Source organism: Abramis brama, assembly GCF_963993115.1.
Source record: "Abramis brama genome assembly, chromosome: 14".
In the NCBI taxonomy this organism is placed as follows: Eukaryota; Metazoa; Chordata; class Actinopteri; order Cypriniformes; family Leuciscidae; genus Abramis; species Abramis brama.
Window position 1 is genome coordinate 13,676,724 of NC_139976.1, and position 16,051 is coordinate 13,692,774.

Consider the following 16,051-nt stretch of genomic DNA (forward strand, 5'->3'; position numbering starts at 1 on the left):
TTTAATTAGAATTTAGAGAATTCTACAACTTTGTATTTTTTTACATTGTCATAGTTTATCTTTGGTTTGAAATGATAGATCAATGATAATGACAATACTTTGAGGTCCATTTTGGACGACATAAAAAGGAAACAACCACTAGTTGATCTATTTCTTTAAACTCATTCAAGAAATATATATATATCATTTTCAAATCACACTATACCAGAGTAAATACCACACCACATTAATAGACCAGAGTGTACACAGAGAAGAGCTCAGTATCTTCAAATATTTAATCTCAGGCAATGAATGTCCTATAGACTGAGGGCAGCCAAAAGCTCTGAAAGAAAGGTATAGCACAATTAAGAGGCATCTGGCACTTGCTGTTCATAAAGGACAGACAGAGATTGAGACCAGACTGCTCGGGAATCCAACCAGAGTAATAAAAGCCTGTAAACTGCCTGCAAGTGCTCATATTGAACTTTTGGCTTGGGGTCAAATGGTTTCGGTGGTCGACACTTTGTTGTCAATATATATGTAATATGTGAATAAGAAAAAAGTATACAGGCTATAGGCTTATATTTGTTCATTAATATTATTGCTTGCTTATTGTTATGGCTTTAAGAGTAACTCACCATACCCTTTAGTTAGGCTACTTTAAAATATCCTCAGATCCAGGTCCTTTAAACACCTTTGAAACCTTTTACCAAGACAACTTTTGGCCACCCATGTTTATTGCAATCCATCTCACATGTAAAAAATTATAATCAAAAGGCTAAGTTATGACAACATATGTTTTTACATTGCTTAACTCATCAAAATAAGTTAAGCAATTTTCAACTTTTTATGTTATACAAGATTCAACAATTTTTTTAGTCAGTTTAATTTAAGTTGAAATGACTTAAACAACCAAGTTGATTGTACTGAATTTAAGGCAGAAACTTTTTTTTTTACAGGGGTAATGCGATTTTTATGCGATTATTGGTTTACAATTTTATTTTATTTTTTAAATTGATTTACAGTTTAATTAATTTCATTTTTACGAGATTGATTTACAAATTATTAAATCCATTATGGCTATTCGTACAATCGAGGCTTTTATATTTGTTTATTCGGGAAGTGAAGTGAGACAATAATTGAGACAACAATTTGGGTGTTTGTGTTCTGAGGAAGAAAAAGAAAACCTTTCATTATAGGCAATCCAGTGGAAGAGGAAAAAGAACAAAGGCGACGAAGGGATTCTTTTCTCATATTTTATTGTGGCTTCTTTCAGGAACCACTTCCAGTTAAAGACAATAGAAAATACAATAGAACAGTGCTTCCACGAAATATTTACACAGCATTTTAAGAATAACATTGTGCGTCTGAACCATCCCCTCTCAGGAAAGCATAACGCATGGATACACTGACATTAATGATTGACGCAATGACCCATATATTAGGTAGTTCGGTTGTAGATTTGTAAACTTTAATAATCCTTTTTCGAACAGTAATTAACAATCACAAAAAGTGCATTTTCTTACAGTAAGAGATACAGTAATGAACTCACTAATGCTGATTCCTCACCCATGTTATAGGCTATGCTGTAGCAAAGTTACTGAAGAGAACATATCTTGGATTGTGGAAGATTTGAAGATAGGAACTAGACGCCATGCAGACCACATCCTTCTCCTCATATGCCCTCACTGCAGTAACCTCAAGAGTAATCTACTCGAGGACAAACACCAGTGGAACCTTACAAAACTGAGATTGATACATCATCAAACCATAAAAAGCGGAAATAATCACTGTTGGAAAACAGAAATGCCTCAATGAACGGAATACATGATTGGCTTTGTATTTGATAGCCTTTGCTTGTCATTTTGAACCTCAAACTTATATTTGCAGCGATGGTTTTCTTTTACAGTCGACAGCCTATTTAGAATTACTGGAAGTCTCCGAGTCATCTTCTCCTGATGTGTGTTTTTCTGATACCTGGCTCCCCTCTTGCCCCTGTCTCTCAATTTCCTCTTGCTCCGTTTTGCTGCAGGGAAACTTGTCTTTGTTGTGTTCTTTTTTCCACTTCATGCGCCTGTTCTGAAACCAGATCTTGACCTGCCTCTCGGTGAGGGCCAGTGCGTGAGACACTTCGATGCGCCGCTTGCGGGTCAGGTAAGGGTTGAACAGGAACTCTTTCTCCAGTTCCAGCGTCTGATAGCGGCTGTAGGTCTGCCTGCCCCTTCTCCGGCCGGTAGCTATTTGGGGGGGAAAGAAGCGTTATTTCCGGCTAAACAGTGTTTGATTGATCATATATCTATCTCTGTAAACGAAATAAAACAACAAAGTCTTAAAACTCTCAAAGTGTCTATTCATTGCCATTAAATAATGTGTACGGAGCAAACCGGATTTTCTTAAGGGGTGTTAATTCCTCACTAATCTATAGGTGCCATAAAGTGTTTAATTGGGGGTAATAAGTAGGCCTACCATTGTCTACAGTGTTTTATGTGGGACTGTAACAGATTAGGTGTTTCTCTTCGCTCATCTCACCTTGTGGTCTCATCCATGGGAAGAGCTGCGCTGCGCACGGTTCTGCACTTTCCAAATCATCCCTGATACTGTTGACCTTTAAATCCCCAAATTGCGTAAAATCCGCATCTGGAGCGCTGAAGAACGACTGTCTCTGTAAAGTGTCCTGGCCCAAGATGTTTCCCGTGGCATCTCCGGAGTAAGCGACTGCGCACGGGTTCTGTTGGTAAGATGCGTGGGAGAACGATGATGTACCGTGGTGGTAGAATTCCGGGAACTGAGCCGAGTGCTGAAACGCAGATCCTGTGTTGTGACCGTACAGCACAGATGGTCTGCTTCCGAGATCCGGCGCGTACCCTGAGCAATCATAGCAGTTGGAGCGCAGAGAATCGCCTCCTTTAAATTTAGTGAAGAGGGAATTGACGAAGTAAGAACTCATTGCTTGTAAGATCAAGTCCCCGATCAACTTTGACAACTGTATTGAGATCAAGCAGTCTATAGATGAATAATGTTTTTGAGCAAATGCAGGGCTATTATTACGAGAAAAGTGAATTCATCCAGGTGGAAATTATATGCGTAAAATGTCGTAAATATTCATGCAAACAAATGTACCCGTAGCTGCACCCACATGACTCCTTAGTAACGGTCCCCGAGCAATAAATAGTTTTCCTTCTTTACTTTCTTTGATAGTGAGTTGCATTTCATAGGAGCGTCAGTCATTGATTCCTTGTATCATTGGATGGACTCGCCATCTCCAAACAGACAAAGCGCGATCTTGTGATAGGAAGAGCTGGAGAGACTGAAAAGGGGAGATGAAAAAGGGGAGAGAGGGAGTTCTTGGGGAGGTAAAGGGGAAGGCGGAGTAGGACTGTTATTGGTAAACCATTTCAGTGCCAGAGCACATGCACACGACAAACGAAATGTTTCCGGTGGGATAACAAAACTAGATTTATTCAGGTCCATCGTATGATGAAAAATATAGGCTACCACATTTGTAATTACATTCATGTTTGTTTTGATGATTAAGATTAAGGCTATTTTTTGTGTGTCCATAAGTATAATGCAATAGGCTACTGACATGAGGCTACTTAGGAAACTAGAGTAGTTTCAAGGTGGAAAGGATTTTTAGCAGTCAACTCAGAGAAGAAAAGACCACCCATGTTTAGGCTGTTTAGGTTTATATCAAGCTTGCATCTCAGAGAAAGTGAGAGAGGGGTTACTTTTAATATTTGGGAATTTATGTAATTGTTTCACAAGCTTTTTATTTACTATATTTGAGAATTAACGGTTAAAAAAAGGGAAAAAAGTCAAGTTAATATTTTTTTGTAAAACGAGTAAAGAGTGAGGATCTCTCTTCAGATTAGACTGGGGATTATAGACTGGGAGGCGAGTTATCCTGTCTGGTTTTAGAGTAACACTGCCACCGTGTGGTGAACATTATAAGTTCACTCGAATTCATTCAAGGATGACAAAGAATCTAAAATGGGAGATAACGGAATAATCTTAACGAATCCATGCGCACAAAAACATTCAACTAATAACATTGTTTGCTTTTAACTGTATTTTTTTCTTGGACTATCGAAAAACAAAAAATGTTTTTGAGTGTATGCTATTTTGGTTGTTTTCTTTCTCTCTCTCTCTCTCTCTTTCTGTTTGCACCATGAGAGGGAAAGGAGAATAGAGTAATTATGTGGAGAAAATGAGAAAGCAAACAACGCGGAGCTGAACAGCTGCACGATATTTTCATACCACAGTTGCTTTCATTTTCCGCACTTAGGCTACTTTACGACCAGAGGAGCAACTAATTAGATTTTTACTGCCTTCATTTTATGCACTATTAGATCAAGCCACGCGAAATTAAGCGTAGGCCTCTTCTGTATCAAGACCTCTGCTTCTGCATTTAACTCGCATTTCGATGTAAAACAACCCCGTCTTATTATTATCTGCTTTTATATGTAAAATAATATTATTTAATCTTATTCTTTAATAATAAATTCATTTGCAAAAGTAAATTATTGAGTGTTTTTTAATATTATATTGCATTATTATTAGTCTTTCATACGTCAGAATAGCTCTAAAATGCGAACTAGTGCATCGTTGAAGCCAAATGCATTTAAAAAAGGAATAAAGAAACTGTTCATAACTGAACTCATTGCTCAGGTGCCAGACAGGATAAAAAAATCAATCAAATAATTTAAAATAATTCTCCAAACTAACTCCAAAGCAGGATGATGCAAAGCTAAAGTATTCAGCAATGAGATGAAATTACACGGATGATTTCGGCAAGCAGTTTGCTTTTACGTGCGATAAAGGAAATCACATTCACATAGAAATAGACGTAATAATTTAATTCGAATTTTTTTTTTTTGTTAAATTATGACTAAGGCTGAAATAATAATAATAATAATAATATAAAGGGTTTTTTTTAGATAAATTAATATATTAAGTGTAAGGCTTATCCTATAGCTAGCATCTGACCCGTGGTCGACGGGGTGTGATGTTACATTACCCGTAATTTTGTATGATTGCCCTCTTTACGTGTCTTTTTTATTTATGACCACATACAAACCTGTACAAAAATACAAACCTTTGTAATGATGATTTGGTAAACATGTAGTGGAGAATTTACCTGCTCAACTTTAGCTAATTCTTTTATTTAGAATGGCTGATATATAGGCTAGCCTACTAGCTAACAACAAAATATATCAAATCTGTTTTGCAGAATTGCAGCACAGAATTAAATTTAACGGAATAGTTAATCCCGAAATGAAAACTGTTAATCAACTTCATGGTGTTCCAAACCTGTATGACTTTCTTCTGAAGAACATAAAAAAGTATTTTGAAGAATTTTGCTGTCCAAACAATATTGTATCCATTGACTTCCATGGACAAAAATGATCTGTGTTTTTGGAAGAACAAGAGGGCGAGTAAATGATGCCAGAATTTAAATTTTTGGGTAATCTATTCCTTTAAGAGTTAGGATTTGCATGCTAGAACTAATAAACAAAATATGATAAAGTTCTATTGAAATGTTTATTCATATTGGCTCAGTATGACATGAAGTAGTGAACATAGCTTACAAAGGCTGTGTTAAATCAAAGAATGTATAAAAGTATATTCACATTAATTATATTAAAATCATTCACTTATGGCTTGTTTCAAACTAATGTATGCTAAAAACATTAAAAAGGCTACAGCAGGCACCAGCCCACTGCATTGTCCAAAATCAAGTTTCCTGACTAACTAACCGAATTACAGAAAAAAGTTGACGAACCTGAGAAATTGCTCTATACTGAAAATAGCAAAGAGCGAAATTTCACATTTCCAGTATTGAATACAGATAGTGAATGCACACCCTCTCATGCAACTTGTACTCCTGACTCATACTGAACAGTTTCCTTAGTCTATACTTGTTGTATTTATTTACTTGGTTATGATGAGCTCTTACACATCCTGTGTCAGTGGCTGTGCTCATGTGGGGGGACTCTGCGAGGGGCCTTTCGAATGGCGTGAGAGAGGTGTGGCCTTGGGACAAGAGGAGCAGGGATGGAAATGACGTAGAGAGACTTGGGGTCACGGAGCATCCCGGCACCCTGTAGTCGCCTTGGAACGAGGGGAGGCACTCCTAACATTGACGCTCTCGCTCTTGACTCGGCAGAAGAGGAACTCATACTGCTCTGACGCCAAGAGAAAAGCCCACCTACTGTGAAGCAGAGAAAGAAGAGAGGTGTATTTTCTATGAACAATCCCTTATTAGTGTTATGATACGGGAGAAAGAGCCAGAGAACTATTCGAAAATGTAATCACTTGTGAAAGGTATCCGCTGAGCACTAGCAGCTTTCATTAGACCAGCAGATGCTTGTCGCCCTGCATTTGACGCCGCCATCTCTTCCGCTCCACAGTGCGCCAAACCGCCCGGTTCAGTCTGGACTGGCCGGAGCAGACCATGTTCCAGAGAGAGCCATGGCTTTCGGTTTTGCAGCGGTTGGGAATGCACACACTGCAGACAGGGCTTGGCTTTTGTAGACACCTGCTGCTGCATGATAGTGCAGATGTTCTTCTGTCTCAAAGAGATCTCTGCAATGGAGTCCAACTGGATAGAAATGGCAATTTATCAGGAGAACTGACAAAAAAGGTGGTTTAAAACATTGTCTAGTCAGAGAGGAGAAACTAAGTTGTATGACTGACTTTCTTCTGTGGAAAAACAAAAGAAGATATTTTGAAGAGTGTTTTAACTGTTTTTGTCCATACAATGAAAGTCATTGGGGTCCAAAACAACATTGGATGTGTGTTGTTACTGTTAACTAAACTAAACTAAACTAAACTAAACTAAACTAAACTAAAATAAAATAAAATAAAATAAAATAAAATAAAATAAAATAAAATAAAATAAAATAAAATAAAATAAAATAAAATAAAAATAAAAATAAAAATAAAATAAAATAAAATAAAAAAATATATTAAAAAAATATGAAAAACGTAAGCTTAAAAAAAAATATAGAAATATTGCGCTGGTAACTACCTGAAATAAGTTGAAGTACTAAAATTGCTAAAACTAAAACTGAAATAAAACTAAATGAAAGCTAAATTGAATTTATAAAAATAAAAATAAAATTTATTCAAAATATGAATAAATACTATAACAGTAATGTAAATAATACTAAAATAACACTGCACTGGACCCCATTGACTTTTATTTCACAAAAAAATTCTAAATATCTTCTTCCAATATTCCAAAGAAGAAGATCATACAGGTTTCAAATGACATAAGTGTGATAACAGTATTTTCATTTTTGGTTAACCTATCCCTTGAATATGGGCTTTTTTTGTTTACATACCTTGTGTTCATGTCTGCAGTGTGGGGAAAAGCTGGCTTGTTCATGCGAGTGTTTGATAAGTTCAGTAAGATGATTGGCACTTTGAAGTAGCTGGCGCACCTGGTTAACCACACCCATGTTCAGCAGCAGAGTCTCTCGCTGGTGAAGTTCACGGACTCTCTCTGCCTCCTCTTCCTCTATTACGTCAAGAGCAACAGGTGTCTCTCCTCTCATTGTGGTCTGATCTAACATAGTTGGTAGCTAAAGAAATTGATAAGATTATCCATGAGTTCTTTGGTGCTAATCAAAAATAGACACCAGGGTCCCTCTAGTGGTAGGTCAAAGGAACCGATGTTTAGTCATCCAAAGCACTATCAATGCATATAATATGTATGTGTATATAATAAACGATGCATTATCAAAGTACACATATAAACACAAGAGAATGACTTACTGCATTGGGGTTTTGGTGAGGAGGAAGAATTCTTCTTGGTTTTGCTCTTTCTCCGGCAGATTCACCTTGAAGATCCTGCTTACGTGATCCTTTCTTTTCCCGTTCTTTCTGCTCCTGCTTCAGACGCAACTCCTGCAGCTGTTGCCTACAAGTATACACATTTTGAATGAAATATTTTCTGTCTAAATTTAGCTCGATGTATTCCTGCAAAACAACAAACGGTATGTGCACACCTGGCACACTCCTCCCTGGCTTTGGAGGCTGCAGTTTCCTGGAAGAGAGAGCTGCTGTGTTGAAAATACTTTTCATATTGCTCCCCTCCTTCCCGAGGGAAGATCCGCCGGAATCCACCCATGTTTTTTGCCTCATATTTCTGCATCTGCTCCATACTAGCAGCCTGAGACTGACGAATCTCCTCGTTCCTTTTGAGACAACACACTTGGCACTTAATAGACAATGTAGATTTTTAAAAGAAAAGAAGTCTTTGCACATATTTTACTCTGTGTTTTTCTATTGCACATGAGTGCATCGCATGATCTACCATATATGGAGATGTTTTTGTTTCTTCCGTTCATTTGTTTTTATCACACCTGATCTATATCAAGGTTGTGGTGAATTCACACCTTTTCTCTTACGCACATACGCAGCACATAAGCTGAAGGCTTTCAATAAAGATTTGACTTTGAGTGAACTACACTTCTGAGTCTGCATCATTCTTGGTCCCTGATATCAGTGTCACTCTCTGTTTGATAATTTGATAAGGAAGATCCATAATTATTTATCTAACAATTTTATATCACAATTGTGACTTTATTTATCGCAATTTTGAGATCTTGACATCTCGCAAATCAGAAATCTTTTCTTTGGAATTCTGAATTTACATCAGATTTCATGATACAGACAGACAGATCCTTTCGACATGAATTTGGACGCCCCTCAATCCCATGAAGCATATATATATGTATGCATGTATGTATAAAAACAATATATTTTAAGTTTATTCGCAGTTCTTCATTGGAGTGGACAGAGCTAAAGAGACATTTTGACTCTTGATTGGTGTAATTTTTTGTACAGAATCATGGGTAATGTAGTTTTTCACCAGGAATTCCACTGTTTAAATACGATTATTTAAAAAAATAAGCTGAAATCACTCTTTTGTTGAAGCACATACTATGGATTAACAACCTCGTAGCTCACAGTAGGTCTGTCTATAAAGGTTATTCGTTATCATTAAAGCTACACTGTGTAGGATTTACTCCCATCTAGCGGTGAAATTGTATATGACTACCAACTGAATATTACTTTCTAGCTCCTCCCATTCCGAAGGCGTTTTAACTCCTACAAATCTCCCTCTCGCATTCGTCACGGTGCCACTGCGTGTAAAAACGCGAAAGGCGAAGCTTTTATGTCCCTCTTTGTCTAATGTATTTTCAAGATGGATGTGCAACATGGCTTCCGCCATTCGAGCGACTCGCTCGTATGTATTCTAAATGGCAGATTATACACTTACGAGAATACTTAATTAGTTGGTTGAAGTGATTACACATTAATGAGAACGTATAATTTTGAAATAACAACGTGTTTTTTGCTAAAAATCTACTTAAAATATTACACAGTGTAGCTTTAAAAATCAATATCCCTATGGAAAAAATTAATGTTTTTACTTCCGGAACCCGACTGTTGAACTCTATATTGTGAGTCATAAACTTGGAATTGCGAGAAATAAAGTCAGAATTGTGTGTTCTGCACTCGCAATTCTGAGAAATTGCCAGATTAACTCAAAATCGCGATTAACTCAAAAAAGTCATAATGTGAGATAAAAAGTAGCAATTAGGCCTACTTTTTTAAAAATGTTATTCCATGTTGGAAACAGGCTTCCATTAACTAGTGCTGTGTTTGAGTGCAGCTGTGGTCTTTGTTGTACCTGGCCTCTCTAGAGCGGTTCTGCTGGAGTCTCTCTTTCACCCGGCGCTTCTCCTCCTCTGTGATCTTCCTGCGGTCACAGGCTCCCAGGTTAATCAGCACCAAAGTGTCATACAACAGACTGTCCTTCACCTCCCGATCTAAACGGGAGTCTGTGGTGAAGCTAGGGGAATGGTTGACCTAAACACACAGGTTCAAAGATTGCATACAGCTAGAATAAAAGCAATTAAAATCGATTCTGTTACATCATGAAGTCACAGGTAATTAAAAATGGTATGAACTACTTCAAGTACAAAATAAGCCTCAAAATGAGCCCAAACCTCAAGAAGCCAAGGTTTAAGTCGACGGTCCAGTAACACATCAAATCCCAGGATCTCAAAACAGGCACTGCCAGATGCATGATTTGGGAAGCAGGTGTGGTAATTGTGTTTGAGGATGGGGTGAGCAGATATTAGTGTCTTAATGATGACGTCTTCAATGTCTCTCCACATCTTCTCAGTATCATAGCTCATGGCTTCCAAGTGCTTCTTGAAGCTGGAGAGTTTCCTATGAAGACGTAAAATGGAAAAAGGGTTTCCTATACAGTTTTAAAGAAAAACAGAAGAAAATCATATTCTGTGAGAACATATAGGTTACCGTTTGCTGCCGGTATCTTCGTCACGTACAAAGTTATCACTATGCTTGTTGATGGCATAGTTAGTTAAGTGCATGCAAACATCCTCCTGTAGAGTTGCATAAAGAAAAGCAAATTAAGATATCTAATAGGCTTTATGCCAACGGTCACATGAACAAACAGGAAAACAGGTCTCATTGCATCCACTTGTCGGAGAGTGTTACCGGTAGTACGCACTGACGGCGATATCTACAGGGTTCATATAGATTCTGTAAAATTAAATTCCATGGCTTTCAAGGACTTTTCAAGCATTACTTTTTTGTTTTTCAAGGGCTAAAATCAGCACTTCAATCTGTTCATCCTATAAAGCCATTTGAACTAAACCGCTCAATTCATATGGATAGTTTTACAATCTCTTTATGAACTTTTTGAAGCGTCAAAGTGGTAGTTGCACAGCTGTCTGTGGAGACACAGAAAGCTCTCAGATTTCATCAAAAAGATCTTAATTTGTGTTCCGAAAATGAACGAGAGTCTTACGGGTTTGGAACGACATGAGGGTGAGTAATTAATGACAGAATTTTCATTTTTGCATGAACTATCCCTTTAAGAGTGAGTTAGTAGACAGTTCATTAAAAAAAGCGCTGACTCATTCTGGAATGAAGCAAGGTTGTAAACAACTTTGAAAATTAAACACTAATTTCTTATATATTGTATTTCAATAATTCAAGCACTTTTCAAGTACCTCATCAAAAATATGGCTGTTTTCAAGGGTTTTCCAGATTAGGGTTAGGGTCAAATTCAAGTACTTCAAGCACTTTAGATCTATGGACTTTTAAGGTAATCCGCTAACCTAGCTAGTTCTTTTTATTTTTTATTTACGATTTAATCATTTTATTCAATTTAAATAACTAAATGTTAGTGACAAGGAAAATGTCAAACTTTTAGATATCAATCTGCACATGCAATAGACATTGGTTATGCTCATCTTTGCTCTCTCTCCTTCAAAGTTATTAGAGTAAAATGGCTCTATACTTAACGAAACACATACAAAAGACCTGAACCTGAAGAGGCGCAACCTGTTTTACAGAATGCGAACGTTTGCTTCGCGTAACCCCCATTAACCACTGGTTTGAAGTCAGCATTTCATTACAAACAATTTTCATCTATCTTCTATGAACCAGCGTGCTTTAAGCAATAATTACTACTAAAATGCACAAATCTGTTTCAAGTTTATTTACTGTCTTTAAAGCCCCTCACCAAATTGCTGCCAGTGGGCTCATTATATTCAGTGGTGCAGAAACGGACTAGTCCCTCATTGTACATGAAGACGCCAAAGGGGTCACAGCTGGTCACTAGCACATAAATGCGCAGGTCAAACTTGAACCCATCAACGATCAACGGCTGTTGAAACAAAGATTAATTATATAATAAAAATAAAATAAAATAAAATAAAATAAAATAAAATAAATGGAAGATATTTTATCAGTGCCTATTTATAATGAATTTATTTTGGGTAGCACTTTATTTTACAGTCCTGTTCCCCATGTACATACTATGTACTTATTATAGTAATTGCATTAACTGGGTAATAACTAGTACTAACCCTGAACCAATCCCTCAACCTAACCTTAACCCATGTAGTTACCTTATTTTACTCAGTACTTTCTTAGGTAAGTACACTGTAAGTACACGTACTGTAAAATAAAGTGCAACTTTGTTTTGAATCTAATTGGATATTAGTATTATGACAGAGGGGCTTCTTGTTGTAACTCTGACTTTATGAACATTTTGTTACCTTGGATATATACACCTGGCAAATCATGTGTTCACCTGGCCGAATATCCTTGTTGGATTTGGTAAGATAGATACCACGACCTTGGCAACCTGAGTCTGGCTTGCAGATATACGTTTTGTGCTTTTTGGCTCTGGTGTAGGCTTGGAAGTCATTATAACTGAAGGACATCGAGAGAGTGGGGAAAGGGAAAAGATTAAAACTTCCATTTTATGCTCATTAAAAGATCTGTATCGTAACTCGAATGTATGATTGAACTCGAATCGACTCACTCTGCAGGGAGGCACCATGTGCGAGGAAAGATGTTGTACTCCTTCGGGAAGAGTTTCAGCATACGGTTCATATTACGTGCGAGTAAATCCTTCCTGCAGATTTCATTCATGCCAGGAAAATGGTTGATTTTCTGTGTGGGGGATATTTAAGCATCTTGTTAACCACAGGGTTACAAGGAACAGGACAATAAACAAGAGAAGAATGATGTTTGACAGCAAACACCTGGTAACGCTTCATATCCATGACCCTGTCTAGTGAGACAGAGCAGTCGGTCCAAAACAGGGTCCAGTCTTCTCCTTCTGCAGCCTCTCGTAGCCCATATCTGCGAGCAGCACGACGCACTTAAAAAAAAACAAAAAAACATGCCATTGGATAAACAAACGTATACTCAAGGCTTTAATAATACAGTCAATCTTGAGACTATATCGACAAATGTTTGGAGTAAAAAACCCACCACTTTCATATTTGCAGTTGGTGAGATTTATCCACAGTCATCTGAAAAAGAGGAAGAGGACAAAGAGACAGACCTGTGCATTGTTCAGGGATTGAAAAGCTCCCTTTTTAATTTTTACACAACAGTTTTTACACGTTTAATTACAATGATCTTGTTCAAAGGTCCCGTACCTACAAATATTGCTCATAGTTATTGATAATTTAAGGTGATAAATACAACTAAATAAGATTCCATTTATTAACACTGGGTAATGCAATTGATCAAGAACTAAGTGATGATCAACATTTTTACTGTATTTAATAATCAAAAAAATCTATAGTTCATTCATTGTTAATTCATGTTTTCTCATTATTATGAATTAATTACTTGATTTTCTTGCCACTTATCCGGGACTAGGTGGTGGTCATTATACATTTTCTAATGTTAATTTATACAACTTGAATTGTTAAAAATGTATATGCTGAAATTAACATTAACCTAGATTCATAAATGATGTACAAGTATTGTTCAGTGTTAGTTTGTGTTACCAAATGCATTAACTAATGTTAATGATTTAATATCTTATGTACACTAACGTTCAAATGTTTTCAAGTCAGTAAGATTGTTTTTAAAGAAATTCGCACTTTTATTCAACAAGAATGCATTAACTGATCAAAAGTGACAGTAAAGAGTGACAATAAAAAGTATCTGAGTTTAAAAAAAAAAAAAAAAAAAAAAAAAAAAGAGCATCAGCAAATTAGAATGATTTCTAAAGGATCATGTGACACTGAAGTCTGGAGTAATGGCTGCTGAAAATGCTTTGCCACCACATTATTAAAATAGATAACAGTTTAACTTGAAATACTATTTTACAATATTACTAGACATTTTTTTTATAAATTACAAAACTTTACAGACCCCAACCTTTTGATCCGTAGTATATATAAAATAAATACCATAACATAGAAATGGCTTACTTCTTCTTTCTCTTTTTCTTCTTGCTCGCTGCAGGCAGAGGGATTGGCGTGTTACAGGGCTCTGCTTGAGTGTCACTTCCCCAGCCTTCTCCCTCCACCCCTGGATCAGACTCACGCCTGCACACTTCACTCACTGAGTGCTCCGCTGGTGTCCCCATTCTGAGAACACACATAAAACTTTGATGAAGACTGAGCGAGGGCTGAGAGATTTAGTGAAACAGCTATTTAAGAACTTATGAGCTAAAAGATCTAATATTGCTGCGTGATGTCACATCCCCAATGTGAAACTTAATCAACCCTATCGGTAGTGTGCTAAGTTGTAAAGGGCAAAATGCTAAGGATTAGCATCATGTTTCTGTCCCCGTTTCTCTCCATAGTTGAGTACCCCACCTGTCAACAACATGATTGAGGTCACTTAATATTTAAACTGAACCATATTTTCAGTATTTAACCATTTCAATGGGTCCAATAAACGTATATCATTAATATTAAAGTCGGCATGAAATGGAAGTTGCAAAAGTCTTTTCCTTATTGTGACGTAATCGAAATTCTTCATGAACAAGAAAAAATATAGGGCGGGGCTTGACCTTATCCATTGGGAATTTATTGGTTTTTTATCGTTTGCTATAGAAGTGCAACGGTGCCCAACCCCTTTTTTTAGCGCCGCTGGTTCCAGAAGTATTTTTTTCATTCATTTTTTCTGTAGGGATTTAAAATAGTCTTTGTTAAAGAGTTATAAGCCATGAACCAAGCCAATCAACTATAAGGTGAATCACAACACTACAAACTTTGAAGCAATTAGATGTAAAAAAAAAGATACAAAAGACAAATTTACAAGACTGTGTACCTAACGGTTTTAGTGAGGGAAAGAACTACAATCCCATGAAGCACTGCGAACAGAATAATCAAATTAAAAATGATGGAGAAATATAAAACTAGTCATTTACAATTGATTATATGTCTAAACCAGGGGTGTCCAAACTCAGTCCTGGAGGGCCACTGTCCTGCAGAGTTTAGCTCTAGCCTGCCTCAACACACCTACCTGGAAGTTTCTAGAATGCCTAGTAAGACCCTGATTATCTGGTTCAGGTGTGTTTAATTGGGGTTGGAGCTAAACTCTGCAGGACAGTGGCCCTCCAGGACTGAGTTTGGACACCCCTGGTCTAAACATTATATTTTAAGTTTATTGCAAAATATGCATTGATAACATTTCAGTATTTCGAGAGCGTAGAGAGATCGACTCCATTACGTCATTCGCAGTGCTTCATGGGAGTGGGCGGAGCTAAAGAGCTATTTTGGAGCATGTCGTTTTTTCTCACTCTCTGATTGGTGTAATTTTCTGTACATCATCATGATTGATGTAGTTTTTCACCAGTAATTCCACTGTTAATCACCATTATTTTAAAAATAGGCTGAAATAATGTGGGCTGACGGCTTCCGGACCATATGGAGAAAATGAACTGAGTTTTTACTTCATGTGAGTGACAGGTCTTGCCACCCTCATGCCAGTAACTCGTCATCAGAGAAGAGTCGCTGCATAAGGTAGGGGAAATTATTTTGATTTAAGATTATGAGAGCACATGAATTAAAAAAATTATGATGTGCAAGGATAAATCATTTAAAATAAACACTAGAAACAAGAATTGGCAATTGATTTCATGGTGACTTAAAAAAAAAAAAAAAAAAAAGTAGCCACACAGCATGCACAAAGCGACATCACTGCGGTCCAACTGAAGGTGCTTCTGTATGCAAGTGTCAGTCAGCAGAGGGAAAGAAGGTCAGACTCCTGAGGTAACTGTATTCTGATCTGGAGAATTTATCCTGACCATGACCCCTTGGTCCTGAGCTCAAATGAAATGGCCTACGAACTTATTAGACAGATAATATTTATTCAGTGAGAACTTTTTTTTAAAGGAGAAACATTTCACCATGATCCGTCAAAGGTTTACAAGAAAATAGGTGGAAGGAAAACAATGGCGTTTTGAAACTATCGATCAAATGAAATATGTAAAACTACCAATTTATCAAATAAAATCTACACATTTTTATATCCAATTCAACACTTACACCAACCTGATCTCTTCAGCTCACAGGCCTCTAAGACGTAAAAGTCTCCTGTCCACAGACACACCACTTGGCTTTAGCTGTCCAGTAGAAGGCTATCATCATCCCCGCTTCGAGCTGTCCTCTGGGAGTGGGTACTGGCACGTAATCCCAGACAAAAAGGAACAAATTCACCTCTTCTGTGATGGGTGGCTCAACTTGGATATACTTACATACTG

At 37.1% G+C, this 16,051-nt stretch overlaps 2 protein-coding genes across 3 annotated transcripts; both read right to left on the bottom strand.

Moving 5' to 3' along the window:
- Nucleotides 1-1,239: 1,239 nt before the first annotated feature.
- Nucleotides 1,240-3,434, bottom strand: hoxb8b (homeobox B8b). Its single transcript, XM_084135380.1, has 2 exons — nucleotides 2,509-3,434; nucleotides 1,240-2,216 (listed from the first exon to the last, which is right to left on the bottom strand). Exons 1-2 carry the CDS (start codon nucleotides 2,924-2,926, stop codon nucleotides 1,897-1,899), a joined length of 738 nt encoding a protein of 245 aa, XP_083991506.1. The 5' UTR covers nucleotides 2,927-3,434; the 3' UTR covers nucleotides 1,240-1,896.
- Nucleotides 3,435-5,502: 2,068 nt separating this feature from the next.
- ttll6 (tubulin tyrosine ligase-like family, member 6) lies at nucleotides 5,503-15,981 on the bottom strand. 2 transcript variants are annotated; one of them, XM_084134264.1, is made up of 15 exons: nucleotides 15,843-15,981; nucleotides 13,770-13,928; nucleotides 12,814-12,851; nucleotides 12,582-12,700; nucleotides 12,359-12,489; nucleotides 12,090-12,246; nucleotides 11,552-11,695; nucleotides 10,318-10,403; nucleotides 10,002-10,227; nucleotides 9,683-9,861; nucleotides 7,992-8,180; nucleotides 7,759-7,903; nucleotides 7,326-7,565; nucleotides 6,295-6,580; nucleotides 5,503-6,190 (listed from the first exon to the last, which is right to left on the bottom strand). In XM_084134264.1, the coding sequence occupies exons 2-15, from the start codon at nucleotides 13,925-13,927 to the stop codon at nucleotides 5,946-5,948; spliced, it is 2,343 nt and encodes a 780-aa protein (XP_083990390.1). In that variant the 5' UTR covers nucleotide 13,928; nucleotides 15,843-15,981; the 3' UTR covers nucleotides 5,503-5,945. The 2 variants fall into 2 exon arrangements, with proteins under 2 accessions (XP_083990390.1, XP_083990391.1); XM_084134265.1 differs by lacking the exon at nucleotides 15,843-15,981 and having other exon boundaries at nucleotides 12,814-12,854.
- Between the last annotated feature and the right edge of the window lie 70 nt (nucleotides 15,982-16,051).